This window comes from Girardinichthys multiradiatus, chromosome 23 (genome assembly GCF_021462225.1).
Source record: "Girardinichthys multiradiatus isolate DD_20200921_A chromosome 23, DD_fGirMul_XY1, whole genome shotgun sequence".
Taxonomy (NCBI): domain Eukaryota; kingdom Metazoa; phylum Chordata; class Actinopteri; order Cyprinodontiformes; family Goodeidae; genus Girardinichthys; species Girardinichthys multiradiatus.
Genome location: NC_061815.1, coordinates 50,479,024 through 50,506,771, shown reverse-complemented (window position 1 = coordinate 50,506,771; position 27,748 = coordinate 50,479,024). Strand labels below are relative to the sequence as shown.

At 44.4% G+C, this 27,748-nt stretch overlaps 2 protein-coding genes across 6 annotated transcripts; both read left to right on the top strand.

Moving 5' to 3' along the window:
• Positions 1-85: 85 nt before the first annotated feature.
• Positions 86-22,789, top strand: maml1 (mastermind-like transcriptional coactivator 1). 3 transcript variants are annotated; one of them, XM_047353553.1, is made up of 6 exons: positions 86-457; positions 1,530-2,003; positions 8,397-9,710; positions 16,840-17,079; positions 18,110-18,239; positions 19,630-22,789. In XM_047353553.1, exons 2-6 carry the CDS (start codon positions 1,692-1,694, stop codon positions 20,574-20,576), a joined length of 2,943 nt encoding a protein of 980 aa, XP_047209509.1. In that variant the 5' UTR covers positions 86-457; positions 1,530-1,691; the 3' UTR covers positions 20,577-22,789. The 3 variants fall into 3 exon arrangements, with proteins under 3 accessions (XP_047209509.1, XP_047209511.1, XP_047209512.1); XM_047353555.1 differs by having other exon boundaries at positions 87-457; positions 1,724-2,003; XM_047353556.1 differs by lacking the exons at positions 86-457; positions 1,530-2,003 and adding an exon at positions 3,690-3,777.
• Positions 22,790-22,880: 91 nt separating this feature from the next.
• Positions 22,881-27,580, top strand: ltc4s (leukotriene C4 synthase). Of its 3 annotated transcripts, none has more exons than XM_047353559.1 (6): positions 22,881-24,084; positions 24,191-24,284; positions 24,785-24,884; positions 26,844-26,914; positions 26,990-27,071; positions 27,362-27,580. In XM_047353559.1, the coding sequence occupies exons 2-6, from the start codon at positions 24,227-24,229 to the stop codon at positions 27,516-27,518; spliced, it is 468 nt and encodes a 155-aa protein (XP_047209515.1). In that variant the 5' UTR covers positions 22,881-24,084; positions 24,191-24,226; the 3' UTR covers positions 27,519-27,580. The 3 variants fall into 3 exon arrangements, with proteins under 3 accessions (XP_047209515.1, XP_047209514.1, XP_047209513.1); XM_047353558.1 differs by having other exon boundaries at positions 22,881-24,106; XM_047353557.1 differs by having other exon boundaries at positions 22,881-24,284.
• Positions 27,581-27,748: the final 168 nt, after the last annotated feature.

The following is a 27,748-nucleotide window of genomic DNA, read 5'->3' as shown; positions in this document are numbered from 1 at the left end:
CCGCCACTCAAGTGTGGAGGAAAGATTCGCCCTCGATTGGTTGATTTTGGCTGTCAGTCAGCGGGGAGACGATGTTTGTTTTTGATTGGCTATGTTGGATGTCAGTTACCGACGAGGCGGGAGCAAGAACATTCCTCGCTGATGGAAGAAAAGAGAAAGTTTCCAAGATGGCCGGGCAGAGCTGCCTGTTCGCTGGGAAACAATAGAAGCGGGGAAGAGGGACGCAGTTAACCCGAGCTGTGGCTCGCTCTCAGCCGTTCACTTTCCCGACTCGGGGAGCGGATAAGAGGGAATATCCGCTGCGGTGATGCGAAGTTAGTTAAAGTACGAACATTTATTTAAATGTTTCAGGCCCGTCGAACCAAAACACAGCGGCTAACGGCTACAGGGCGGCGGAGGATCAGCTGCTGTTCGCCGGACAGATGCTGTAGGGAGAGCGGGCTGCTACATTTTCACAGTAAGTGTTTTAAATCCTAAACTTAAACTCCCGTATTTGGAAAGTAAAAGTCTTAGTTTTAATCACCGTATGAAATGATGATTTTAGAAGTAAGTTTGATTCACAGTTAGCTCACGATGTTGAAGTTGGCATCCGGTTGGTAGGTTCAATGAAAGGCTAGTTTTCTGTTTTAAAGGAATCTGGATTACTTTTAGTGACGTCTAGTTCAAAATTGACATTATTTATTAAGGTCAAACCTGAGCAAGACCTTTCTAGATTCTTTAAAATAAATTATGTAATTTTAAAAACTTTTTCTGATGTTCGTAAAAACCGAAAAAGTGCCATTTGAAGCTACTTCTGTAGTTAGGGGTCCTGCTTTAAAACTATAGAACATGGACAAACACTGAAGTTATTCTACCATAAAGACATTTTGCCTTAAGGAATTTTGTGGTCTGTCGAGCTTTGTTTTATTTCTGGAAGTTAAAAGAAAATATTGTTTTTCGCAAATTGAATGAAGTTTTTATTTGTAAAACGAATTGTCTGAAACCATGTCTAGGCACTGTAGATTAATTTAGCCCATGCCTGACCAGTCTGGCTTTTGAACTAGAACAGATTCAGATTGGCCAGAAGTCATTAAAACTGTGAAATAGCCCTTTACTCCAAATCTGAAGCCAACTTTGGCATCGTAGCTAGCTCCTATTCGCTAACCAAAGCTAACTCCCGACTCAAAATAAAAGTTGGAGGCAAGTTGGAGAGCAATTAAGTCGCTCCCAGCGGGTGGAACACAAGCTCTAACACAGAACCTGATGTTCAGACAGAGGTTGCTGCTTCCTGGGTCTCAAACAGACCAAGTCTGGTTGAGTTTTTCGAAGGTTTGGCTCTGATTTAGAGTGCAGGAATGTGCTGGTCGGGAGTTACTTTGGTGGCGACTCTGTGTTTGGACGTTTTTATTCAGAAAGCAGCAGGTTTTAGTGAAAGTTAAACTGAATGTGGCTCCAGTAGCTCAGCCAGTTAAATGAGCTGATGTTTAGAAGCTGAAATCAGGAGGCTGAATGGTATTTTATCCAGAAACCTTACTTTTCCTCTCCGGCAGTGAGTGCCGCTGTGACTGAAGGCCGTTAGCGAGACAAAGGTCGCCTCCATGGAGCCAGCACAGGAGTCTTTGTAAAGGGCCAGGGGGGTGTATAGACGCCTAGACTGACAGAGAGCCATAATCAGCAAACCTGAGGCGGGAGTTCACTGCAGGTCATTATTGATGATGGCGGATTTTGTTACACCGCGACACAGCGCGGTGATGGAGCGGCTCCGCCGGAGGATCGAGCTCTTCCGGCAGCATCACAACACCTGCGAAACCCGCTACGTTGGCGCGACGCAGGAGCGGCTGGAGCTGGAGCGGCCGAACACCATCAACCTGCACCAGCGCTTGATGCAGAACAAAGCCAAGCGGGCCAGCAAGCACCGGCAGCCCCAGCCCAGCATCGACCAGGACGCCCAGAGAGCGTCGGGAGGCGGCGCGGAGAGCGGAGGGACGGCGGCGGAGCAGAGCCGGAACACCACCCGGGCAGCGGTGAGTCCACACTGAGCCAGAGCACCATTTATGTCACAGAGTCTTAAAGGGAGAGGGTAATTAAAACCTTGGGGAATAAATGAAAACAGGACATAAAGGTATTTATGAAACCAGCCAAATCAAAACTCCTGGGCTCGGTTTTGTTTCTCGCCCTCTGATAGTTAAAGGGCGTTTAACCGTTTTCAACTGCCTGGGCAATTTCCGTTTTAATTTTAAAAGGTCAAAGGTTAAGAACACAACAAGTGGTCTTTTTGTGTGGATGTGTTCTGGTCCACATGCAGAACAGTGGTGGGGATGTGTTACAGGTGTAAAGTGATCACTACAGGCAGCATCACCACCATGGAGGGATGATATCAGGCAGCTGCTGGAGCATCTGACAGCAGTATGGGGTCTGCCCTTTCCAACATGCTATGGGGGTTTGTCCCTTCTCCCTTTGTCCCAACGTTGGGCTGTTCTGACATCCTACACCCCATGTACTGTTAGTTTTTCATACAGTCATCCATCCACAAGTGAGCCCATAAGTGATCAGAATCCATCAGGTCCAGGTAACGCTGTGAAACTTATCTGCAGGCCAGTTATCTCCTTTCCCACATCACACCCACCAGATACCGTGCAGTTCAGACTTCCTCCCACTTCATAACTGTGAACACACCATCTTATAAACATGTATTTTACTATTGTTTATTACTTTATTCTTGTAGTCACATATTCTGATGGTTTATATATTTCTAATCATAGAACATCTCAGATCTCTCTCCTAACTTACCTTTCTTAATTTTCTGAAGATTTTACATTTACTCTGGTTGGAGCTCTGATCCCCGTTTGGGTCTGTGGACTTGTATAAAATGAGATCATGACCCCCCTGTAGCTATTGGGTGTATAATCTACATTTCTTCATTGTTAATTAAGTAGATTGTAATGGGTTCCTTTTAAAAGACTAGCTGTCAAAGTGTGTCCAAAATGACTAGAAGCTGTGCAGAAAAGACTCGTGACTTGTGTGAATGACTTACTGCTGGCAGTGTCTTATATCAGAAAACGCCTGGCACTGTGGGACCAAAACGGCAAATATATGGAGGAGCAAAATGAGCTGCACCTCTCTGCTGACCTTCAGTCTCTGCTGGGACTGTCGGGTGGTCTGGTTGCTGCCCGATAACACATCACTTATATCCTGTGGTGGCTGCTGCAGATCTACCTGCTCCTTGTCAGCGTCTCCCTCACTGCTCTGCTTGAGGTCCACATTAGATCCTTCTGCAGCTCCTGCAGACTTCATCTCTTGCTGTTTTTAAAACGTGTTCAAACCGCTTTTTCTCCTGGGTTTTTAACCCGTAGTGAGTTAGCATCTGTGTCCCAAACCTGTCAAGGGACTACAGGTGGAAATTAGCATCTTTTGCTATAACCTGGCACCATGCATATTTCCTGTTTTTAGGTCAATGTATTGCTGTGCAGTGTCCCTGTACAAGTAAAGGAAATCATCATCATCATCAATCTCTTACCTTTTTATCTCCCATGTGGTAACTAATAGTTGTTTTTTTCATTTTTGTAGAGCACCGTGGTCAGGAGTTATGTTGTTGAAGTGCTTATGAAATAAAGTGGTGTTGTAACTAATGTTGATGTCTGCTGAGACTGCAGCATACAGGAGTATTGTTGATTACCTGCCTGTTCTTATCAAACAGGACTGTCATTTAGACCCTTTGGTGTGATGACGTCTCTTGTACCAAAGCTGTTGGCATGAATCAGCATGAAAAGCTGAGGCGGGTCGGATGGATGTGAGAAGGTGATCAGGTTTTTACTTTGTTTAAACATTCAGTCGCCTTTTTAGCTTCTGCTGTCGATCTTTGGGATGCGGAAAACTTTCTACTGTTGCTACGGCAACAACTTTGCACCAGAGCGTCACATCTTATGATTAGTTAAAAGCTTTAATATTTTCTTTGGCAGACAAGAAGGCATTTTTGTTTTTGTCCTGTGTGTCTCTGTTGCCCTGTGATGAACTGGTCACCTGTGCAGGGTGTACCTCTCCTCTCGCCCAATGACCGCTAAGCTGGTGTAGCTGAGGCAATTAGAAGCTGGCAGAGGTTCCCTGCAGAACATCTGATGTTCTTTCTGCAGAATCATCATGAGGTTTTAGTAAAAAGGGCATCAAACTCCAGTCCTTGAGAGCCAGCATCATACATCTTTTAGATGTCTCTGCTTCAACACATCTGGCTGTCAAGGACTGGACTTGGAGGCCCTGTTTGAGGGTGTTTTGCATGTTCTGTTGAAGGTGTATTTCTAATACTCGAGTAGCTGATGAAGGTTTTGAGACTCAAACAAGTTTGTCAGTCCCTGTGGAGAAGTTTGAATTTCTTCACGGTTCACCAGCTGTCTCTGAGGAGTTTTCTCTTAGAGGGATGAAGATGAAGAACATCCATGATTATCCATCTTCTGGATGCTGCATTGGAGACGAAGAAGTGGGGGTTAAAGCTGCACTCAACGATTTTCACATGTTTTCTTCAGTCAGGCCCATCAGCACAATCATCAGGAGGAAATGGTTAAAAATCTAATATTAATACAGTAAATTACAACCTGTTTACGGTTTAAATGCCGCCATCTGACAGGTTAAATGTTTTCTACTCAGTGTTTACTCGTAAGATAAAGATAATCTGTAAAGATCTGTGGGTGAACCACCTGCTCAGCGGTGAAGATGTGCTGGTGCATGATAATAAATCAGGATATCATCTTAATTCAGTTTAAAAAGGGTAAGCTGTGTTTTCTATAGCTTCATTACAGAGTGATACATTTCATTCTTGCTTTAATTTCTGATAAATCAGAAGATTATGGTTTACAGCCCAAATTTTGTCAGAAAAGTAGAATATCATATGCTTTAAAATCATTTTTAGTACAGAAATGTTCACAATCATGGAGGAAGACTAGTGACATGACGGTTGTCCAGCAGACAGTCACTGACACCTTGTATAAGGTGAATAAGCCAGGGAATCACCAGACCCAACAATGCAGATGCTGGGCTTCCCGGAAACCTCAGCAGCACCACAGGCTGATCACCTGGTTACCGAAGCAGCTCCTCTCCCAGCTTTGTTCTGCTTCTGATGAGCAGAGTCACCTGTGCTCATTCACCTGCAGAAGCTGCATGATTCACATTGGAGCACCACACCCAAACCAAACATGCACCTCAGCATGCCGCAGTGTTTTAAGACATAGATGAGATGATTTCAGAGCTGACTTTTAACATTCCTTGAAAACCTTTAGTTACAACCTGGGCAGTGATCATCAGTCTCTGCGTATTTATTGGTCAGAATGAAAAGGGAAGAGACTCATGGTTTTTCAAATCCCACATGTTCTAAAACAGGAAGTTCAGATAAAACTGAAACCTTCCTGTTGTCTACTAAGTTCTTTCTGCTCCCTAAATAATATGAATCCTGTGTTTACGCCTGGGTTGTCTGAGCAGCAATCAAACCTGCCTCCTTTGAGTTCATCACCTAAACCTTGTGAGGTCTAACTCTGTCAGATCTTCCACACTGAAGTCCTGCTGTTAACTGGTGTTTGAGTTGTGATGCATTCACTGACCTAGGAGAAAATGAAACGGATTATTTAAGTGTGTGACTAATTTGACAGGTCATTGTGAGGTAAACACAACAATTTTATACCTTTTTTTTAATAGGATGCACCTATACTCCTTAAAGCCTCTGTTTGACATGAAACATTTATCTTAAACTGATCAAGTCCAGGTTACAATGAAACGAAGCTTCTGCTCAGTTAAGATGTCGCCTCTTTTGATTTGACACCAGAATTTCAGGACCTTCCCAGTAGGACATGTCAAAGTTATTAAAGTAATTCTATCTCTGGTACTTTGTCTTTTAATGTTGTAAATAATGTAGCTGAATGTCAACTCAACCTCCAAAAAAAAAGACAAACTAAGCAGATGAAAAATAGTTCAACAAAATGTACAGAAGAAAACAGTTGAAGCCTCTAATTCGGTCTCTTCTGGTATTTGTGCCGATAAGCTGGAATCGGCCTGCTGACATGAAGATTTCACTGGAGTCATAATAAAGAAAACTGCGCTCTACATGTTTGAAATTCCTCCAGTAAAAAAATATCAGTGGACAAACACTGCAGATACTTTGGATTTTTGTGGCTGAGCGAGAGCCAGAAATTCCAGGATGAGTCACTGTGAAGACTCGTCTGTCCGCCTGCTGGTCGGAGCGCCGGATCCGAGCTACCAGCGGGGGCAAAGACTCACCTTGGAATCAGACTGTTTGGTCCTGAGCTGTGTGTAAGCATCAGATTTTGTGTCTGCATTGGTTTCAGCACAAGTTGTAGTACAGGAGAAGCTGTACTGACTCAAATACCCACAATCCTCAGCTGTTCATCTGTTTCACAAGATGTGAGGAAGAGTCAGATGGGAATTTCAATGAGTCAGTTTCCTTTCACAGCTTACTGGTTTCTTCAAACGCACACGCTTCGACCACAATCCCAGCTGACAGACGTTCTGATTGGACCTTCAGCAGAATGAGTACAGCAATGAGTTCCTGTCACACAGTGGTTTCTCTTCAGCTGTGATACTTAATAGTAATACAAATTTAGACTTTAATAGTCTCACAATGGAGAAATGATCCTCTGCATTTAACCCATTCCTTAGGGAGCAGTGGGCTGCCATTGTGCGGTGCCCGGGGAGCGTCAGGGGTTAAGGGTCTTGCTCAGGGACCCGGCAGCAGGCTGTGGGATTCGAACCACAGTACTTGTAGCCTCTACAAGATGCAAATGTCCTGCTCTCTAACCACTAGGCACCACTCCCCATTTACTCATGTCCCACTGGTGACTGAACACAGAGACAGTTGGACACACATCTCAACCGCTGCATTATTATCACACATGTTGAAATAAACTTACAGATTCAGGTGTTTCTTGTCCTGAATGACCTCCTGCCTGTCATCACTTCAGTTTTAGTCTCTCCGCCTTCGCTCCCCGTCAGCAGCAGTTAGTTTCGTTTTTAAAGATGAATCAGATGGAAGCTGGGACTCTGATATGCTGTCATCACAGAAACAGCAGCTGGTTGCTACCTCTGTTCAGCTGTCATGGCCCATGTTGAATGAAGACCTACAGTTGATGAATGTTTGGTTAGAGGACAGCTGTCAGGGTTCATCTGAGAAGATGATCCATGTTGTAAACTTAAACTGACTTTCTGAATCAGTCAGATTCATGTTGAACTGTAAGAAATAGCGTTGCTTGAGACGACTGCTCTCAATAGGCGGGCTGAGCTCTAAACCTGAACAGAACCTGATCGGGATAAATCAGTGATCGGTTCTGACCTGTGGTGTTTAAATCTTCCATCACACTGTACCCACGGTTGAACCTTTTTAATTTTAGCTGTCAGGAAAAATGCAGTTGTTTCTGGTATTGGTGAGGGCGAGTGTGTTCTTGCACAGGTCGATGTAGCATTTAACCCTGTGTTGCTAACTTATCTGGCTATCGGTATGGATTTGTACACGTTTACACTAGTGTAAAGCACTTTGAATGGTCGGAATCACCCGAGAAAACTGTATAAATTCAGCCCAGTTTCTATTAAGTGTTTTCCTATCCTGCTGCTGCACACTGTTGGACAGCTGGAGAAAAGAAGAACACTGGTTCATATAGGCTTAAAGCAAATAAAAGCCAAAGACTAACATGGGAGCACCTGATTGGCTGGCTCAGTAATAGGAACAGAGCGACTGCAGCTGTGACAGACGACGCCTCAGAAACTGACCCGTCTCCCTGGCCGAGGGAACCAATGGGATCAGAAGTTCTCCTGGAAAATGTTCATGCTGTAGTTTGGAACAAGGCAGCTGATACAAATTGGACTTCTATCAGCTGAACGTTCTGGTTTTGTTTAACCCATTTTAAGATGGATAAGCAGTTTACTACTCAGAGATATCTGGTGCGTTAACTCATAGTTCTACCAGTTTTTACCTTTTAATGTGAGCCTCCAAAAGGAAATGGCTAACGTTAAGTGTTGCATCCAGATTTTGCTGCCATGGTTGTTGCTTCTACAGCGCCCCCTGCAGCTAGAACACCCGCAGAATTCAACTTTAGTGAACCACGATTACAATAATGCATGAACATGTAGAACCTTTTAAATTTGTGGTTTTTACATCAGGGCTTCACTCTTCAGAACTTGTTGGACACTTTCAGCTTTAAATGACATGTGAACTGCAGTATTTGTTGGTTATTATTACAAAAAGGAGAACCTGAAACTGCAGCCGTAGACTAAAATATGCATGTCCTGTCTCTGTATATCTGTGCTGTAAATGAGACGATCAGGTTATGCTTGTTTAACTCTTGGGAGATTTTCATAGAGTGCACTACAAATATTATCATTATTTTTATTTGACTAAATTCCCACTATTGTGTCTGATGTTGCAGCTGCACGAGGTGGTGAAGAGGAAGATGGAGAGTGGCAGCTCCCCACTGAGCAACGGTTTACCTGATGGCCTCTCCTCCAGTAAGAAAGCCTGTCTGGATAACGGCCCTGCCAACGGCTCCACGATGGACTCCAAGCTGGGCCTTGGTGATCGGAACTCTAACGGGACCCACAGATCGGCAGTGGAGCCAGTGGATGTAGGCGTTGAACTGGACTTCCATCAGAAAGAGATGAAGCAGGAGCCTGAGGACATGTTGCCCATCATGCCTCCATCGGTAGCTGGTAACAACAGCCTGTTCCTGGACTTAAACCTGAATGAGCAGGAGTGGAAGGAGCTGATGGAGGAGCTGAATTGCTCCGTAGACATCCAGGACATCCAGGACATTCTGAACTGTGGGTTTGAGGATCGGAAAGATCCTTTGGAGCTGGCCCCGGCTCCAGTCGGAGGTGGAGCTGTGGGGGCTGGTGGGGGACAGTCATCCCAGAGTCTGCTTCCAGACTTGTCCAGTGTCAAGGCAGAGTTTTCTCCATCCTCAGCGGTCTTTGAGCAGGACTCTCGAACCGGCTCCCCACATGTAAGGTCCACCTCTTCAGGACCACCTCCTCACCTCACCAGCTCTCCTGTTGCCTCCTCTTCTGCTTCCTCTCCAGTTCTTCCCCCATCCCAGCCAGCTCCTCCCCCCAGGCAGCTCCAGCCTCCACCCAACCACCTCCTTCCTCCGGGACCCCCAGTCTCCAAAGACCTGTCCCCTGCTCAGCAGCTCCAGCAGCTGGCAGCCCAGCAACAAAGAGCCCAGCACATCCAGGGCAAGATGCAGCACAAACAGCCACAGCAAGGGGCCAAGTTCCACAACCAGGGGCCCCACAATCACGCCCCGCCCTGGACTCAGATGGCCAACAGCTCTCAGAGCTCATTAGGGAGCACGTTTGGTATGGACAAGCCTACCAGCCCCGCCCTGTACCCCTCAGACTTCAACCCTAACTCTCAAAAGCAGCTGCTGCTGCCCGCTCAGCCCAACAAAGGTTCGCCAAAGGCAGGCGCTGGCAGCTACATGTCGGGGACTGCCGGGCCCCCCAACATGCTGAGTCACCTGTCCTCAGTGCCCCCTCTGAGCCACCCACCTGCACAAGGTGCTCAGACCCCTGCAGCAATTCTGAACTACAAGAACACCATACCCCTGTCACACTTTGAGGCAGGACCCGGGCCGCCACGGCCCCCCAACTGCCAGATCCAGGACAAGGCGGCCCTGCTGAATCTGCTCCGACAGCAGCAGAAGAACAGCATGAACTTCCGACAGCACATCGCTCACTCACAGGTAAAGAACCCAGCTTTTACAGAAAGAATACACTTACCTGATTACTTTAGTGATCAAGTAATCTATCACAGAAATCCTCGATTAATCAAGTATCTGAAACCATACTCGAGAACCAGAGGCCGGGTGTGTGTGTGTGCTCAGACTGCTCCTCTATCGGTGATGAAGCAGAAATGATACAAAGTTGTCGTGTTGTCTGACAAGTACGCTGATCTTATTTCACTCACTCATCAGTTTATTCACCAACAGCTGTCCTGGAATCTGGACCAAAGGAGACATTCTGGGCTCCACAGTCTTCTTCTCTATCTCACTGCAAAGTGCAGTTATTGCACATGTCACAGGGGTCAAAGGTAATGAGGTGACTGGGTGTGTTGTCATGTCATCTCTCTTGCAGAATAACATAATAAATAACATTAATACTCATCTTTATGAGGCCTCAGAGCAGGGCTTATATACACTCACCGGCCACTTTATTAGGTACACCTGTCCAACTGCTCGTTAATTTCTAATCAGCCAATCACATGGCAGCATCTCAATGCATTTAGACATGTAGACATGGTCAAGATGATCTGCTGCAGTTCAAACTGAGCATCAGAATGGGGAAGAAAGGTGATTTAAGTGACTTTGAACGTGGCATGGTTGTTGGTGCCAGACAGGCTGGTCTGAGTATTTCAGAAACCTCTGATCTACTGGGATTTTCACGCACTACCATCTCTAGGGTTCACAGAGAATGGTCCAAAAAAGAGAAAATATCCAGTGAGCAGCGGTTCTGTGGACACAAATGCCTTGTTGATGTCAGAGGTCAGAGGAGAATGGCCAGACTAGTTCCAGCTGATAGAAAGGCAACAGTAACTCAAATAACCACTCATTACAACCAAGGCATGCAGAAGATCATCTCTGAACGCACAATACGTCAAACCTTGAGGTGGATGGGCTACAGCAGCAGAAGACCACACCAGGTGCCACTCCTGTCACCTAAGAACAGGAAACTGAGGCTACAATTCACACAGACTCATCAAAATTGGACAATAGAAGATTGGAAAAACGTTACCTGGTCTGATGAGTCTCGATTTCTGCTGCAACATTCGGATGGTCGGGTCAGAATTTGGTGTCAACATCATGAAATCATGGATCCATCCTGCCTTGTATCAATGGTTCAGGCTGGTGGTGGTGGTGTAATGGTGTGGGGGATATTTTCTTGGCACACTTTGGGCCCCTTAGTACCAACTGAGCATCGTGTCAATGCCACAGCCTACCTGAGTATTGTTGCTGACCATGTCCATCCCTTTATGACCACAGTGGACCCATCATCTGATGGTTACTTCCAGCAGGATAACCCACCATGTCATAAAGCATGAATCATCTCAGACTGGTTTCTTGAACATGACAATGAGTTCACTGAACTCAAATGGCCTCCACAGTCACCAGATCTCAGACCAATAAAGCACCTTTGGGATGCGGTGGAACAGGAGATTCTCATCATGGATGCAGCCGACAAATCTGCAGCATCTGTGTGATGCTATCATGTCAATATGGACCAAACTCTCTGAGGAATGTTTCCAGAACCTTGTTGAATCTATGCCACCAAGGATTAAGGCAGTTCTGAAGGCAAAATGCGGTCCAACCCAGTACTAGCAAGGTGTACCTAATAAAGTGGCCGATGAGCGTATAAATAAATTAATAATTTAACCAAAAGGGCACTGGTGAGCATGGAGCAACAGGTCAAGCACCTCTGAGAGGAGACCAGCAGCTTCCTCCTGAAACTCATCCTCCATTTGCTGCTCACTGCCTCACAGTTGGATGCAAACATCTCTTTTTCATATGGAATCAACTTCTTGTCTGACAGTTCAGACCCTTGGAGCATCAGCTAACTGCTGCTGTTTGCTGTGTGACTTTCAGATTAGAAACGTTTAATTGTCTTTATATCATTAAAGAAATTCAGGAGGTCACTTAATTTATAATGGTAGACTAATAGTTCATATAAATGGAATTAATGCAGGCATACTGTAGCAAACACTCTGCTAGAATATGCTGTCCATTACAGGGAAAACGGACACAAGCACAACTATGCATCCATAACTAAAGACCAGCCTAACAGTCATTTTTCTGAACTGTGGGAAGAAGATGGAGTACCCAGAGAGAACCCTTGCACACATGGGGAGAACAAGTAAACTCTATGCAGGAGAAAGTAGAGATTCAAACCTAGGACCTTGTAGCTGTGAGGCTACAGTAGTAACCATTACAGCCCATTGATAACACTGATGGGGCAGCTCTCCATTAGTTTCCTCACCATTGTGACTAGAAACAAACATTAATTTCTCTTTAAGACTCCTGTGAAGTAGACTTCTTTCAGCCAGCTGACTATGAGTGAGCAGCAACAGGTAGGGGGATCTCCCTGATACTGGGAACCGCCCATGGCTGCTTTGAACCAGAGCTGGAACCCTTCAGGTGTAATTCAATTCAAAAATACTTTATTAATCTCAAAGGGAAATTAAATGTTGTTATAGCTCATATTATGAAGGTTTCCTCAAAGAGTCGTTGTAGATGCTGATGGCTGTGGGCAGGAAGGATCTCCTGTAGCGCTCCGTCTTACAGCAGATCTGAAGAAGCCTCTGACTGAAGACACTCTGTTGTTGTAGGACAGTCTCATGAAGAGGATGCTCAGGGTTCTCCATAATGTTCTTCATTTTATGAAGAATCCTTCTTTCCACAATGATCTCCAGAGGTTCTAGAGGAGTCTCCAGAACAGAACCAGTCTTCTTTATGACCTTGTTGAGTTTTTTTAAGTCCCTGGTTCTGATGCTGCTTCCCCAGCAGATGATGGTAGAAGAGATCACACTCTCCACAACAGACTTATAGAAGATATGCAGCATCTTGCTGCAAACACCAAAGAACCTAAGCTTCCTCAAGAAGTACAGTCTGCTCTGTCCCTTCTTGTAGATGGCTTCACAGTTGCATCTCCACTCTAGTCTGTTGTCCAGGTGAACACCGAGGTATTTATACTCCTCCACCACCTCCACTTCTTCTCCCATGATGGAAATAGTTTTTGACTTATTCCTGTTTCTCTTAAAATCTACAATCATCTCCTTTGTTTTAGTCACGTTCAAAATGAGATGATTGTTTTCACACCATGCCACAAAGTGGTCCACCACCATCCTGTACTCAGCTTCTTGTCCATCTCTGATCCACCAACAACTCCAGAATCATCCGAGTATTTCTGCAGATGACAGGAGTCTGTCTTGTACTGGAAGTCTGAGGTGTACAGAATGAAAAGGAATGGTGAGAGTACCGTCCCCTGTGGTGCTCCTGTGCTGCTGACTACCTGGTTAGACTCACAACCCTTCAGTCTCACAAACTGTGGTCTGTTTGTCAGGTAGTCTTTGATCCAGGAGATTGTTGAGGCCTCCACCTGACTCTTCTAGAGTTTCTGACAAAGCAAATCAGGTTGGATTGTATTAAATGCACTGGAGGAATCAAAGAACATGATCCTCACAGTGCTGCTGGCTTTGTCCAGATGACAGTGGGTTTGTTGAAGCAGGTGTTTGATGGCATCTTCAACTCCAACTCCACAGAGATAAGCAAACTGCAGGAGGTCCTGATGGTTTATTGTTTGCTTAATCAGGTGGACCAACAGGAGTCTCTCTAGGACCTTCATGATGTGAGATGTCAGGTCAACAGGTCTATTGTCATTGAGGACTGTAAAAAGAGAAGACGTTTGGTCTGTGGTTATAGTAACAGTCAGCCTGCAGAGTGGAGGCCTTTTATTCAGAACCACCCTCGCTTAACATGCTGCAGCCCTGCGTGTGGTTCTGTGTGTTTGTGGGTCAGCAGCCAGTTGCCAAGGCTCAGTGAATGGGAGGAGGCTGGTCCTGACAAAGCAGCCTTTCATTGCTCTGTATTTAAATTTAGCTGCTGTTGTTGCACTTTGTTTTTCCTCCCAGCAGTCGGGACATGGAGTTCCTGCTGCAGTCCACACTCTACAGCTTGTCCTCAAACGTCCCGTATTATCCCAGTGAATCAGCAACGTGCTCACAGCTGAACATATCCAGAGGTTTCCTTCTAATTTAAAGTGCCTGTGACCTCAAATTTTCATGATAAATTCTATTACATTTATGGAAAGGAAACATTGATAAAATATTTTAAAAAGTAAATTCATGCCATAAATTTCACTAAAAAGGCATTTCCTGATTACTGCTTTGCGATTTTCTTGCTCTCTTTTACGTCAGAGATGAACTCCTGCAGCGAAGAATCTGATGTTTCTTTAGATATATTTCAGTCATTGTCAGAGACACGCAATCAGGAGAAGAAAGTCAGCTTTCATCAGATGGCAGAGCACCAGATGCTGCGGCGGCGGACAGCCATCTAATTCCACCAAAGTCTATTTTTACCGATACCGGAGTCAATCGGCATGAATCATACCGGACCATCAGGAAACAAAACCAGCACAACATGGGGATTTTCAAAATAATTCACTTTGTTACACACATATATTCATATATACACGTGTTTATATTAGCAGCTGTTAACATTAGATCAATTAGATCAGTTACTGGGTTAACTAAGGTATTATAAACCGATTAATTAAACATTAAATGCAGCACATTTAGCAAGAAATAAATCTTCACTGAACTCAGTGAACTCATCCATTGTAGAACAAAACCCATGAAAATATCTGGATGCATAAAATGAAAAATGAAGCAGTTTAACTTCCACAGAATGACTTGTTTTGGACTTTCTACCATATTTTTCACTGGCTTTTATTGGGCCATCTGCGTATGGTTCTTGGAGCTCCTCCGGGCTTCGGACCGGACCGGAGCAGATGCAGTGTAAATACGGCGCTGAGTGAAACATCCAGAGGCGAAGCTGAGCAGCAGCAACATGAGAGATGATTCGAGATCTGAAGACACTACCTGGTGTCATTTTTTAACTTTATATCAGAATCTTTAGAGAAACATTTATTTAAATATATCTATCGTATCTGCGTGTAATTTATCTTATTTTAATAATAATTTTAGATTATTATTATTAAAAATAAAAAAACTGCCAAAATCTAAATGTAGTTTTGCAACCAGGAAGTGTTCTTACCTGCTGAGCCTGGATCCGTTTAGCAACAGCAGCAACAACCTTTTCTTTGGAGATCTTTCCCCATCAGATGCTCTGAACAACGAGGCTTTAGTCTCTGCTTCAATGTCCTCCTTCATCTGCAGATATCCTGACCTCTGACATCATTTCTCTGGTGAATTCAAAGGTTTCTTGTTCGAAGCAGTTTGCTGAGAAGTCCTCCGATCACACCTGGCTGTGTTTGGTGGGACCAGCCCATCTGTTCCTCCTCAGTTTTCCAGCTCTGATCCTCTTCCCTTCAGGAAAGTAGACTAACGGTAGCTGTCGTAGTGTTGCTGCCACCACCAGCAATGCACCGTTTCATCATATTAACGCTGTTTTTAACGCAACTTGGCTTCTACCTGAACCGTTTATTATTGACGCTCACACAATGAATGACCCGAAACTCCCCCTGTGACATCATTTCAGGGCAACTTTGTACTAGCAAAATTTAACATCAAAAAATTCTTATTTTGTGTCACAATTGTCTTTAATCCTAATATGTCAATTACTGCCTAATTCCTTTTAATGTTGAGGTGTTTTCTTTCAGTTTCTGCATTTGTGGGAAAAGCGTGTCACAGGCACTTAAAACTCCAGTTACTCACAACTGTCCTGTAGCGCCACCTGCAGGCCAAATGTTTGAAACAAGCAGGATCTGCAGAGACTAAAAATATTCACACATCTTTCCTGATTTTATCACCTGAACTTAGTGGATCCCACAGGACTGTCTACAGTTTCTCTGGAATAAACTGGAAAAATCTCCTGGCTCATCCAGCAGTTTTCCTTTTAGAGTTACTCCGTCCAAACGGCGGGCTGAAAGTTTGGAAACAACCATTTTCCCCTCCAAACACTGAAGCTGTTTAAATAAATCCCATCTCTTTTAAAGGTTTAGGTTTATTAGTAAAACTGTTCCCAACATGTTTTCCAGTAGCAGAATCTTTTCAGTTAACCTGAGTGTCTTCAGTGTTGTTCACTAAAGATCAGATATTCAAGTTAAAATGAAGAAAACAGCCTTAAACTACATCCATGTAATGGAAATTAACTTCAAGTAAGAAATATTTACCTTTGTGTATGCAGACTTTCTGCAACATCATAAAATGATCTACATTTATTCATCGTAAGTTTAGATCTGAAGTCTTAAATACACCCAGACAAAAGTTCAGGGGTCGTCAGTCTGGGACAAAACTACAAACACCTTGATTAGAGATGCATCAATCAGCAGCCAAGAGATCCAAACGGCTCATAAATCATAAATAAATCAGTGTTTTCTCTTTATTGCAAGATTTTAAAACAGTTTCCTCTATTTCTGGTCTACAAACAAATGAACCGACAGCACGAACGTTTTCAGCAGGGGCCGATGCAGATCTCTGAACGGTTGGGACAGATGTTTTCATGCATAAATTAGTAATAATTTGAACGGTTTTTTTGGACTTTACTATTCTTATTTTTTTTGTGAATCAAAAATGTCTCAACTGAAAGCCACAGGTCAGGCCTCCAGTAAAACCAGAAAAGTATGATCAGTGCATGATTGTAGAAAATCATCCACCATCGCCTCCTTCATTCTAGCCACGGTGGTTTGGTTGGAAAACAGGGATTTTAAAAGTGCCCAGAAGTTCACTGTATACAGTTAGTGTCGTGGTATATATGTATATTAGTGTTAAAGTTGGGTCACCAGTGTGTAGAACCTTATGTTAAATGTCAGAGCATAAAAACACCACTTCAAGTTATCAAGGTTCTATATAATCTCATTAAGGTTCTGCGTAAATCATGTATGTTGTTGTTCTCGTAGCTGATTTTGATGTTCTGCAACAGCTCAGACCTATCAGACATTGTGTCGATGCAGAAATCTGCATCTGTACCAGAGATTAACCTCCGCACCACTTTAATGTTGGATGGCAACAAAAAGAACCGACCCGAGCCAAGCCGAGCAACTTTGCCATCACCGCCGGGTTTAAACCTCCTTGAAACTGAACAAACTTTAACTGAAGACTTTCAATGAATCTAAAATCAGTTTCATTTATGTTGCAAACAGGATCAGAACAACTTCTCTGCTCCTCCACACGTCACGGGCCCTGCTAACTCCATGCCCTCGGGCCCCGGAAACAACCCCATGACAGCACCGCAGGGGGCCAACGCCATGGCAGGTAACCATAGTAACGCTGCCTTCCTGAACAACCAGATGGCAGCGCTGAAACAACAGCAGCAGCAGCATATCCTGGAACAGCAGAAGAAGCAGCAGCAGTACATGCAGAGACAGCTCCTGGCTGAACAGGTACGACTCACCTGTGATCACAGCAGATCCTCAGTTCTTCTCTTCTGTCCTCTAGAACTGTAAACCAGGAGCTCTCCCTGAGATGGATGATCCTGATCTTTAGGGGCTGCTCATTGTGGAGTGAAGAAGTTAAATTCATACCGAGATCCCTCCTCTAACAGTTCTCATCTCAGACACCAGGTGGAGCTGTTAGTAGAAAAATGAAGTGGCCTTCTGAAGCAGCTGGACGTGTCAGAGGTCTGACTGTCCAGATGTTTCCCACTGAAGGAAGACACAAAGAAATGAGAGCTAGATCAGCAGTTTGGCTGTACTATTGGTGAAGATAATAATCAAATCATTTAAACTTTGAGTTGATATTAAATCCCAGTTAGAGTATGGTTCCAGTAGAGATGTATGGATCCAAAATGGTAGCTGAGGATGAACTGGCTGCAGGTGGAGTGTATAAGCTGCAGCTGCAATCATGCTAAAAAAAATAAAATATCTTCTAGTCTTCCCAGGAGTGGATATCGCAGCAGAATCAGCCCAAGGTCGGAGCGTGAAGCTCAGAGAAATGACCAAGAGTTCCATCTCAGACTCTGCAGGCCTTAGTTAGCAGGTTAAAGGTCATGACACTGAACCAGGATGGCTGTTAGGAAGGGTTGAAGGATAAAGCCTTTATTCTCTAAAAACAAGATGGCAGCAGGACTTGGGTTGCAAAGCTGCATCTGGATGAAGATCAAGACTTCTGGAGCAATGTCCTCTAGACCAACGAGACCATAATTAGACAGAAAGAAACCAAAAACGGCACCCTTATACTGCCAAGCATGGTGGTGGAGGGATGGTGTTGTGGGTGTTTCTTACTGCCAATGGACCTAGGTCAAATATGCTCCATCTGCTCAGTAGCTAGCAGGTCCAAACTGGGCCATCAACCGAACCTCGTCTTTAAACGGTTTATAGTCCGGGTTTCATGATGTTTGACCTCACCAAGGAAACCCGACACTGATGCACAGCAGTAAATCATGGCCTCAAATTGGTTTCTGTGTTTCTGCAGGAGAAGCAACGTCAGCAGGACCAGCAGCTGCAGCGACATCTGACCCGACCTCCCCCACAGTACCAGGACCAGACGGGACCAGCAGCAAATCAGAACCCTTTCCCTCAGCAGTCAGTCGGACAGTTTACAAGTGAGAAGATTCACACACATCACAGTTCGGTCATGTTTCCTTCTCATTCTGATTTATAGATGCGGTTCTTAAACGGCATCCATCATTATGCTGTTCGCATGGTAGAATTTAGTGTCCGTTTCCGTATGGTTCTGTAAACAGCAACTTGAAGGTCCACCAGACGGTGTTCATAAAAGTTCTTCAACTAAGTTTTTACTGGAGGATGGAGGCATCTGCTGGGGGGATAAAATGAGTGAAGCAGAGAATCCAGGTTCTTCCTGCTGCTTTCCTGCTAAGTTAGAGTTCCTTCTCAGTGTTTCAAAATGGGTTCTGGTTCTGGTTATGACATGAACCAGAACTTTGATGTTCAAAATGGAAAGAACAGGAATGAAAAAGCTCCAGCAGAGCCTCCAATCAGCTGGTCTCCTGTTGTTGATAGATGAGGAAGCTGTTGCAGGGTTCTATGCCTCCAGTCTTCTCAGACAGAACCTTTCTGGTTGTCTGGTCTTTTATTTATTCATTTCCTCAACTTTTAACTTTAAAATCCTCCAAATGTTAGTTAAAGATTGACCTAAATCAGTCCCTAATAATACCTGTTGGCCATTTCATTTAAAGAAAAGTTGAAAGTACCAAACGACAACGTCCGAATGTAATAAGACCACCAACTGTTCAGTTTGTTCCTGTTCAGAACAAATGTAGTTTTGGAAGTGGTGCTTACCACTGATTTGACTGGGAAATGAAAGCAACTGTTGAGGCTCACTGGATTCTGGTGGAACATCTCCAACCAGCCTCCATCTGTCATGAAAAACAAGCAACAAATATCAGAACATTTATCTGCTCTGTGTTCTCATGCAGTTTCTCATCCTCGGTGGGTTTATATTGATCACATTATCCTTTGAAGCAGAACTTAAAAAATAGCGGGTCCAACCCAAATTAAAATTCCAACATGGTGTCAGGTTTCTGATCCATATTGTCCGGTGTAAACCGGTTCCTATGCTCCAGCTCACTAATAGGTCGGGTAAAAAATAGGTTTTCTCAATTCATTCCTTCAGATTTCTGTTTAGTCATTCCCAGTGATCCCATAGGTGCTGATCCGGTAGTTTCAGAATCTGTCTGACATCCTGAGCTTCTGATTGGCTGCTTGCTAAGCCTCATTAGCTGCCATGTGGTGTCCAACAAGAGTCCATTCCTCATTTAGGAAAACCCTTGAGTTTCTGAGCTACAGTTCCCAGATCTGGACCTGGACTGGATCAGACAGCCTGCTGTGGTCTGATTGGGTATTCCAGCACCTGGATCTCAGAACCAGGACATTTTAGAGTTTCTTTTTAATTAAATAAAAATGTTTTTACAGAATGTGGACATCAGAATACATAAAACTAAGTTTTAACTTGATTATTTGTGCTTTTCTCAGCTTCTTCTCAGCCAATGAGCAACATCGGCTCCATGGGAGGCCCCGCCCCAGGATCCCGCATGTTCCCTCAGAACCAAAGCATGATGGGAATGAACATGGGTCAGGGAGGGGGGCCGGGAGGTGGTGTTGCCCCACCCACTACAGTGAGTCAGCCTGACATCAGTATGCCATCATGTGGGGGCGGGGCCAGTGTGGACACTCTCTACAACAACATGAACCTGCACCCCAACCAGCAGGCCAGCCTGCAGCGCCAGCCCCTGGGCCCCATGACCACCCCTTACAGACAACTGCAGCAGCAGCAGCAGCTCCTGAAGCAGCAGCCCAACGCCGCCATGTTGAAGCAGCAGCAGCAACTGGCCGCCACCCGCATGCCAAACACCATGCAGGGCAGCATGGGGGGCAGGATGGGTGGATCCATGCAGGGTGGGCAGGGCAACACCTGGCAGCAGCAGCCCTCCAGTAACGCTGGCCTGCACTCCAACGCTTTCAACAACAATGCCTTCCACATCCAGCAGCCTCACATCCCCAAGATGGCTGCTGGCGCCGCCTCCTTTGGTGCTAGCTCCGGTGGACGTCCAATGACTGGTCTGAACGCCGCACAGCAGATGATGCAGACGAACATGGCTGCCCAGCAGAGGGCGCCGCCAGCTGCTCAAAACCTGGGCCAGCAGCAGACTCAGCAGCAGCCAGCCGGTCAGAGCCAGGCCGTCCTCCCCGACCTGGCAGCATTCGGACAGCCGCAGGGCAATGGTCGCCAGGCGATGCAGTGTAACCAAGGTTACCAGGTGAGCAGGACTGCCAGCCAGCAGCAGCAGGTGTCATTCGGATACAACGCGGCAGCGGGGAGCTTCGCCGCAGAAAGTGACCTGGTTGACTCGCTGCTGAAGGGTCAGAGCACGCAGGAGTGGATGGCTGACCTGGACGAGCTGCTCGCCAGCCACCCGTAAGACACAAACCGCCCAAGTTAAAAAGGTTCTGATCCGATGTGTAGGAAGGTTCAGATAGGAAGCGTGCGACAGTTTGTTTACAGGCTGATAGACGGTTCACCGCACGCTGACCCCGTATCAGCTGATACCACCTGATATCTGACGTGTTGAATGATAAGACTCCGTTTAAAGCAACATCTGATTTACAGTGAAACGGCCCTCCTGGTAGAACAAGATCGGATCAGAACCGCCATCATCATCCTCATGTAACTCCAAGTTAAACCCAAAAGACTCACGACTGGACAAACTGATCCGTTTTTATTTTAGACAGTTTTTAAAAAATGGCATTAAAAGTTGGGTTTCATGTTACTTCACTTCCTGGTCCTGCAAAAAGCCACGCCCCCTTCTGTCAGAAAGCAGATGTTGACATTTGAATCAGAGTTGATGCAACATTTGTTGTGATCGGAGCAATAAAAGAATGACACCAACGGATTTAATCTGTTGGTTCTAGGCGTTCTGATATCAATGATGTTGGTTCTGCTTGCTGATTGGTGACCAGTCAGACGTCAGCTTGTGGTTAAACATCCTCAGCAGGGGGACTGAGCTTCATCGAATTTACTTGATCTGTTACTGGGTGAAGTAATTATTGGTTTTTGTTTCTTACATTAAAGTTTTCCTGAGTCGAAATCATCGGGAATGTTGGGAAAAGTCATTTTCACCTTTACTGGGTTAGTTTACTTCAGTTTTTCTATGAAAGCCAGAGACATCACATAATCATTGACTAAAACATCTAAGACCCAGCCGTAGGTTTATATTTTAGGCTTTTATTGCACCAAACGCCCCATTAGTTTCATTGACTCCCAACCAGATGTGTTGAATCTACCAGTTGTGATGGAGACACCCCCCATCCCATAATCAGTGACAGATCTGGTTTATATCAGAGGATTAAAGCTATAGAAACCCTCTGAGACAGTTGGATCACCTCCCTGGTCCCAGAAAATGCCCCAAAATGATTCCCTGTTGTAGTTTTTGTGCCACGAAGCTGAGAGAAAAAAACAGTGAAGTTGGTATTTTCTGGATGTTGATCTTGTTTAGCTCTGCTCTACCAGGAGTGTAAATCAGATTAAAATGTCAGGCTGCAACCTGCAGTGTTTAAAGATCGAGACTACTACTGAACCACTGTACTCGCCCCAACGGCGCCACCTGGAGGCCGGCAGCTCCTCTCTGACATTCAGGAAACCTGCAGCAGCCTTGATGTTCCTCGGTCCATTATGTCAGAAGGTTCATTTTCATACGTTATGGAAATTTATGGAAACACAACACAAATACTAACATCTTCAACAAGAGTTTCTTCTGTTTATGCAAAGTAGCTTTTCCTGCTTGGATATTTTTAGTTTGTCGCCTGCAGCTTGTTTCTGCCTCATTCTGTCTTTAAAAATGCGCCCGCAACCACTGCATTAATGTGCACGTTAAAAATGAATGTTAAGATCTTTGTGCGCTCTGCAGGCGAAGAAACCTGCTGCAACGCTCCCTTTCAGATGGTGTGGCCTAAAGCCCTGACATCTGCTCTGCTGGGCTGCATGTTGGTCTTCAGAAGGTTTCAGCTTCGGGGACTAAAATAGAACTTCAGCTGCTGGTTGTTCAGCCCGTTTTTATTTTACTCCTGCAGAGGAGGGCAGTTTTCACCTGAAACTGTTCATCTAAAAACGGTCACTTTTGTGTCTAGTTGCAGTTAATCTGCAGCAGGTATAGACTGAAAAGGAAAGTGAAAATAGTTTAATCTTACAAAGTTAAACTTGGCTGGAACTGTTGGAGGCTCAGTAGAAGGTCAATTTCCCATTTAAAAACGTTGTGATGTTTCTTTTCTGTTCCAGTGGTTTCTAACCTCGGACTCAGAGAGCCTCCTGGGTTTAAGGCGGCGTCGGATTATCTAATGTACCGTTTCTGTCTCCTTCCATGTTCCGAGTTTCTGCAGATGACTTGTACATTTGATTTGTGACGGTTTCTACTCTGGTTGCAGAGTTTGGGCCCGCTGGCTTCTCTGGGCCTGTTGTGAACGGGCTCTGTGTAAATGTCTATAAATATATTTTTGTTATGTAAACCTTTCCTAATGATCTGGAGAAGATAGAAGTTATTTTTATATATTGCAGCTGAATTTTGTAAGTATTTTATACTTTTGATATGGTTCTCTGTAAAACAAGAGTATTATGTAAATATAGTTCTTTAGAAACAAATCCATTGTGTGGTTTGATTTTGTCAGGAAGCAACATCCTCCTCCGCCCTGGATCTCCTGCTGTAGACCTATGGTCACAAAGTCATAAAACATCAGGAGGATGAAAATCTACTGGGTGGGTGGGATTGGTTTGGGTCAGAATCTGTTTCCAGGAGAAGCAGCAGGATGTTCAGTCCCGTTTAAGAAAGGATGAATGTTTCTGTTGAATGCAGCTCTGGTGTTGGAAAAAAGCAGACAAAGTTTTAGGGATTTAAAATGATGCCATGTTTGAGGCATCGCCCTCATTTCTGACAAGATGACCTATTTCTTCTGGTCTTCATGAAGGTCTCTCCAGGCCGGAGGAGTTAAAGTGTCTTTGAGAGGACATGTTATATAGATTTGGCTAAAAGAAATGCTTCTCCTCTGTAGGGTGGTCAGGATCTGCTTTAGAGACGAGGTAAGGAGCTTTGAGAAATGCTGCTGGAAGTTTTCCTGGCACTCTAAACTCCATATATTCCTGTAGCTTAGGAGCCCCCTTGGAATCATCTAGGAGGAGCTGGCTAGAGAGATGGCTGGTCTTCTCTGCTGGACTTGTTTCCTGAGAGACCTGAGCTCAAACAAGCCAAATAGGACCACTCTCCAGTCTCTGAAAGTTGAACTGAAGGTTTCAGAGGTTTTGACATTAGAGTTTATGGGAGGGAAAACGTCCAGAAGCCTTTATAGTCGCACTATTCAGCAGATCTGCTGTGCAGGTTAAATGTTCAGAATGATGGACGGTTGAGGATCCACATCCAGACACTTTAGAGCATTTCAGTGACTCAACTGTAGGTTCTACGAAGCATTCCTTAACCGAGCTTCTTGACGTTTGGACCATAAATGTTGATTGAGAATAAAGTTGCAACTCCAATGAATAAAAGTTCATTAGAAACAGTCACTGTGTATAAAATAAGCTTCATGGTGTCCACTTCTCTGGACATCATGAGAGGCATCTGGGAACATGGACTGTAGTCAGACGGAGCAGTTCTCCAGATGTTCGTTGAAACACCGGTCCCTGCAGCCATGCTCTGCGATGGTAGGAGGCAGTATCATGGTATGGGCTGGTATCATGTCCTCTTGTGATGGTAGCAGCTGGTGCCTTCAGGACCAACCTTTTCCAGAGTCACTAAGATGATGGAAAACCACATTCCTTAACGAGAGAACTTTAAATGTCGGACTCATTCTGTCACCTGTGGGATAAGTGAATGTCGGAATCAGATTCTGATTTTATTCCAGTTTTGCTCAGCTGAGTTTCACCAGCTAACTGACACCTGATGGCAGGTGTGTTTTAGCTCCTCCTCAAGTAAGTGCTTTTGGCTCCTCCTCCTGCAGGTGTACTCTACCTGTGTATCACAGCTTCCTGGCTGCTCTCATCCTGTCTCCACAGTTCAGATGTATCAGTCTCACCTGTTGTCCTGCAGACATGTTGGATAAGGCAGTAGGACTTGGAGCTGTGACTGTGCTGGGAGTTCTGGAGCAAGGTAAGGGTGGTGGTGGAGATCCAGGGAACTCTGCAGGTCTGGGATGTAAACTGTGTCCTGTTTAGGTTCGGGTTTGTTCATTTCTTGCATCCAGGTTTTAGTTTTATAAAGTTCAGACAAAAGTCTGCATCCTGATGCAAATATTAGCTCTATATTTCTCCTGCTACTTTTTGTAGAAACTGGTTTGTTAAATTGAGAAAATATTCCATGGACTGGAAATCTAAGAAACCTTCCCTACAGTCAAAGGTGGCCTATAAATATTTAAACTTTGAAGCTTTTGGTTTGCTTTTATGAAACTGTTTTGCATTCAGTGTTGACAGAGGGAACTTTGTTCTGTAGAACGTCAAACTGCTCACAGAGGAGGTTCCTACAGGTATATTTGGTTCGGTGGGAACACAGATATGGAGCATTATGATTGATCTCAGCACATTCACCTGGAAAAAATCCACCGTATGTAAATCAGCACGATGATGATGCTGATAGTGTGTGTTTGTATGCAGCTTATTTTTCCCTTCAGGTAATTTATGCCAGGAGGAAGTACAAGGTCTCCCCACCCACCACCAGCGGGCCGGCAGGATTCGAGCGGATCTTCAGAGCTCAGTCAGTCCCTCCTTGTGTCTTTGTGTGTTTCAGTGAATCGTTGGAATTTAAACCTGCTTTTTCAACACCATTCCAGGTATCAAACTTTGTCTTCTGGTCAAAGACAGGCAGATAGATTTCTGAAAGTTCTGTAGTGCTTCAGAGGTGTCCTAAAAAGCTCAGACAGACACATACCAACAGAACCTAGACATATGAAGAATATGGGACATTGTTATCATGTTTTAAGACACCAGAACCTCTCTGAAAGTCCTGCAGATCTTTTAACATTGCTGTAGGTCCTTAGCAGCCTCCCTCAGTAGATCTTGGTATTATCACTGTTTTCATATTTTCTCCACTTGATAACTGTCTTCACTGTGATCCATGGTGTATCTAATACCTTGGACATTATTTTTAACCCCCTTCTGACTGCTACCATCAGACAGTGATTGTTGGGAATCTTTCTGCAGACCAGAACTGTAGCTGTTAGATGACACTCAGAAGATGGGAGGAACAGCCGACCAGAACAGGGTTGCTGAGAGGTTTCACTTTTATTTTCAGTTGAGTTGTAAAGGTCAGAGGTCACATTCAAGGTGGAAAAAACTATTTATTATGGTCACATCCAACATTTAAACAGAGGTCTGACTGGTTTTATCCACTGTACCTACGGATCAGACTGATGGTTCTGCTCCACCCTCCTCCCAGGTCATGTGTTGGTCCAAGATGGTTAAACTGTTCGGTTTTGGTGGAGGATCCTGAAATGCATAAAATAAGAAATAATTTGTCAGTAAAATGATACAAATGTTAAAATAGTAAGAAATTGTTGCATACTATAATCTGTAAGAGCTAATGAGAATGTGCTGCAAGCAGAAAACAAGAAAAGCTGGTTCTGATTGGGTCCACTAAAATCCTTCAGCGATACTTTGTCCAAGATGGAGATATGGTTAAACACAAAAACACTGGGCCAGCTGTATCGTCTATGGAGAGAAGAAAACTGAGGTAGAACATAGTCTTAATGTCAGCACTAACTGCAGACATTGCAACATTGGAGAGTAGTAGGAGAAAGTAGCAGAGTGAGTGAAAGTGGTCATTTTGTCCTCCAGCAGTCTAAGCCTATAGCAGCATAGAGAGATGGCTCAGGATAACCTTAGCCACTCCAACTATAAGCTTTATCAAAAAGGAATGTTTTAGGGCTCAACCCCTACGCTGGTGGAGTAGGGGTTGAGTGCGTGATCATATATGGAGGCTATAGTCCTTAATGCGGCCAACCCAGGTTTGAGTCCCGGACCCGGTGACCTCTGCTGACTGTTTGCCCCTCTCTCTCTGCCCCTCTTTCCTGTCTGCCTACTGTCAAAAAAAATAAATAAATAAATAAAGGCCTCGAGTGCTAAAAAAATATCATTTAAAAGCAAAAGTAAATGAAAGTTTTAAGCCTAGCTTTAAAAGTAGACGAGGAGAAATATGATCTCTCTTTTTAATTTTCATCAGAACTCTTGCTGCAGCATTTTGAATCAGCTGAAAGCTTTTAACTGCATTTTGTGGACATCCTGATAGTAAAGAATTACAATAGTCCAGCCTTGAAGTAACAAATGTATGGACTAGTTCTTCTGCAATCAGTAAAATGTAAAAAAACTAAAATGAAACGCAGTTAATCTGATAAAACCGAACTCAACTGCACAAGCAGCAACAGGGACACCTGCTGGCCTCCACCTATAACCACAGCTAGCTTTAAATTAAATTAATTAACCAGGAGCGATTAGAAACCAGTAATGGTCATTAGTTAGCATCAGAAATGAATGGACCAGCAGGACGAACTGCTCTGAATCAGAACATGGTGATTTTATTCTGCCTCTGGTTTCTTACCCAGGGTCTCTGCACAAAGTTGTGTTGAAGCTGTTCTCTGTTAGACGTTAAAGTCTCAGTGGCGCCTCCTGGCGGTGGTTTATTATCATTGCTGCGATCTGATTGTCTTTTGTGCTGCAGAGCAAACTGCTCAGAGTACTTCCCCATCTTCATCACTGTAATGTGGACATCTGGAGTCTTCTTCAGCCAAGGTGAGCCCACAGCGAACACGAGCATGGGTACACTCATCGGACACAGATGACTGTAAAAGTGTGTGTGTGTTGCAGGGCTGTCCAGCGTCTGTGGTTTGCTGTATTTATATGGACGTCTGCGTTATTTCTGGGGTTACACGGAGTCTGCAGAGGGACGGTAGGAGCGACGACAGCAGAGCCTTTTTATTATAGGACACAAGATAAGAATATTTAGCAAATAAACTAACAATCCAGCAGTAACATTTGTTTTCCAGTTGGATCTTTGATAAGTTTTATTTTTCCACAAAGTTCTTCTGTAAAACCTCTAAATTATTCCAAGCTTTGGGTTCTGTATGTTTGGAGCAGAATCCTGATGGTTTAATAGTTTCTCATGTACAGAAGATCCATAAATGGTCTGCAGTTATCATCCTTCTCTGAGATTCTTGTCTGATCTCTGGTCTCTTTCAGTCTGGCTCCACTCTACTTCAGCGCTCAGGTTCTCTGGGTTCTGATCGGGTTCTCGGCTGTTGGCGTTCTCCTCTCGTTCTGCCAGGTTTACCTGGACATCGATCTACTGCAGGAGTTCTGCTCACTGTGTTTTCCTCAATTGCTGTTGTGGTACTGATAATATTTTCTAACTGCTGTAAACTGAACCACATCAATAAACAGAACACCATCGATTCTTCATTAATGACTCGCTTTTCTCCAAGTCCGGATCCAGTCTGGAAGAATCTTCAACCTGAGGCTGAGGCTGTGGGTTTGATTCCTAGAGTGAACCTTGTGAAACCATGGTGCTAAAGTTTGAAATTCTAAAAATCGTTGACAATCAGAACTGGAAAAAAAGGTTTAAATAAT

Coding starts and splice junctions, on each gene's coding strand:
- maml1 (XM_047353553.1), top strand. CDS start 1,692: ATGATGGCGGATTTTGTTACACCGCGACACAGCGCGGTGATGGAGCGG. Junction 9,711..16,839: donor AGCACATCGCTCACTCACAG/GTAAAGAACCCA, acceptor TGTTGCAAACAG/GATCAGAACAACTTCTCTGC. Junction 18,240..19,629: donor GTCAGTCGGACAGTTTACAA/GTGAGAAGATTC, acceptor TGCTTTTCTCAG/CTTCTTCTCAGCCAATGAGC.
- ltc4s (XM_047353559.1), top strand. CDS start 24,227: ATGTTGGATAAGGCAGTAGGACTTGGAGCTGTGACTGTGCTGGGAGTT. Junction 24,285..24,784: donor GCTGGGAGTTCTGGAGCAAG/GTAAGGGTGGTG, acceptor GTTTGTATGCAG/CTTATTTTTCCCTTCAGGTA. Junction 27,072..27,361: donor ACGGAGTCTGCAGAGGGACG/GTAGGAGCGACG, acceptor GGTCTCTTTCAG/TCTGGCTCCACTCTACTTCA.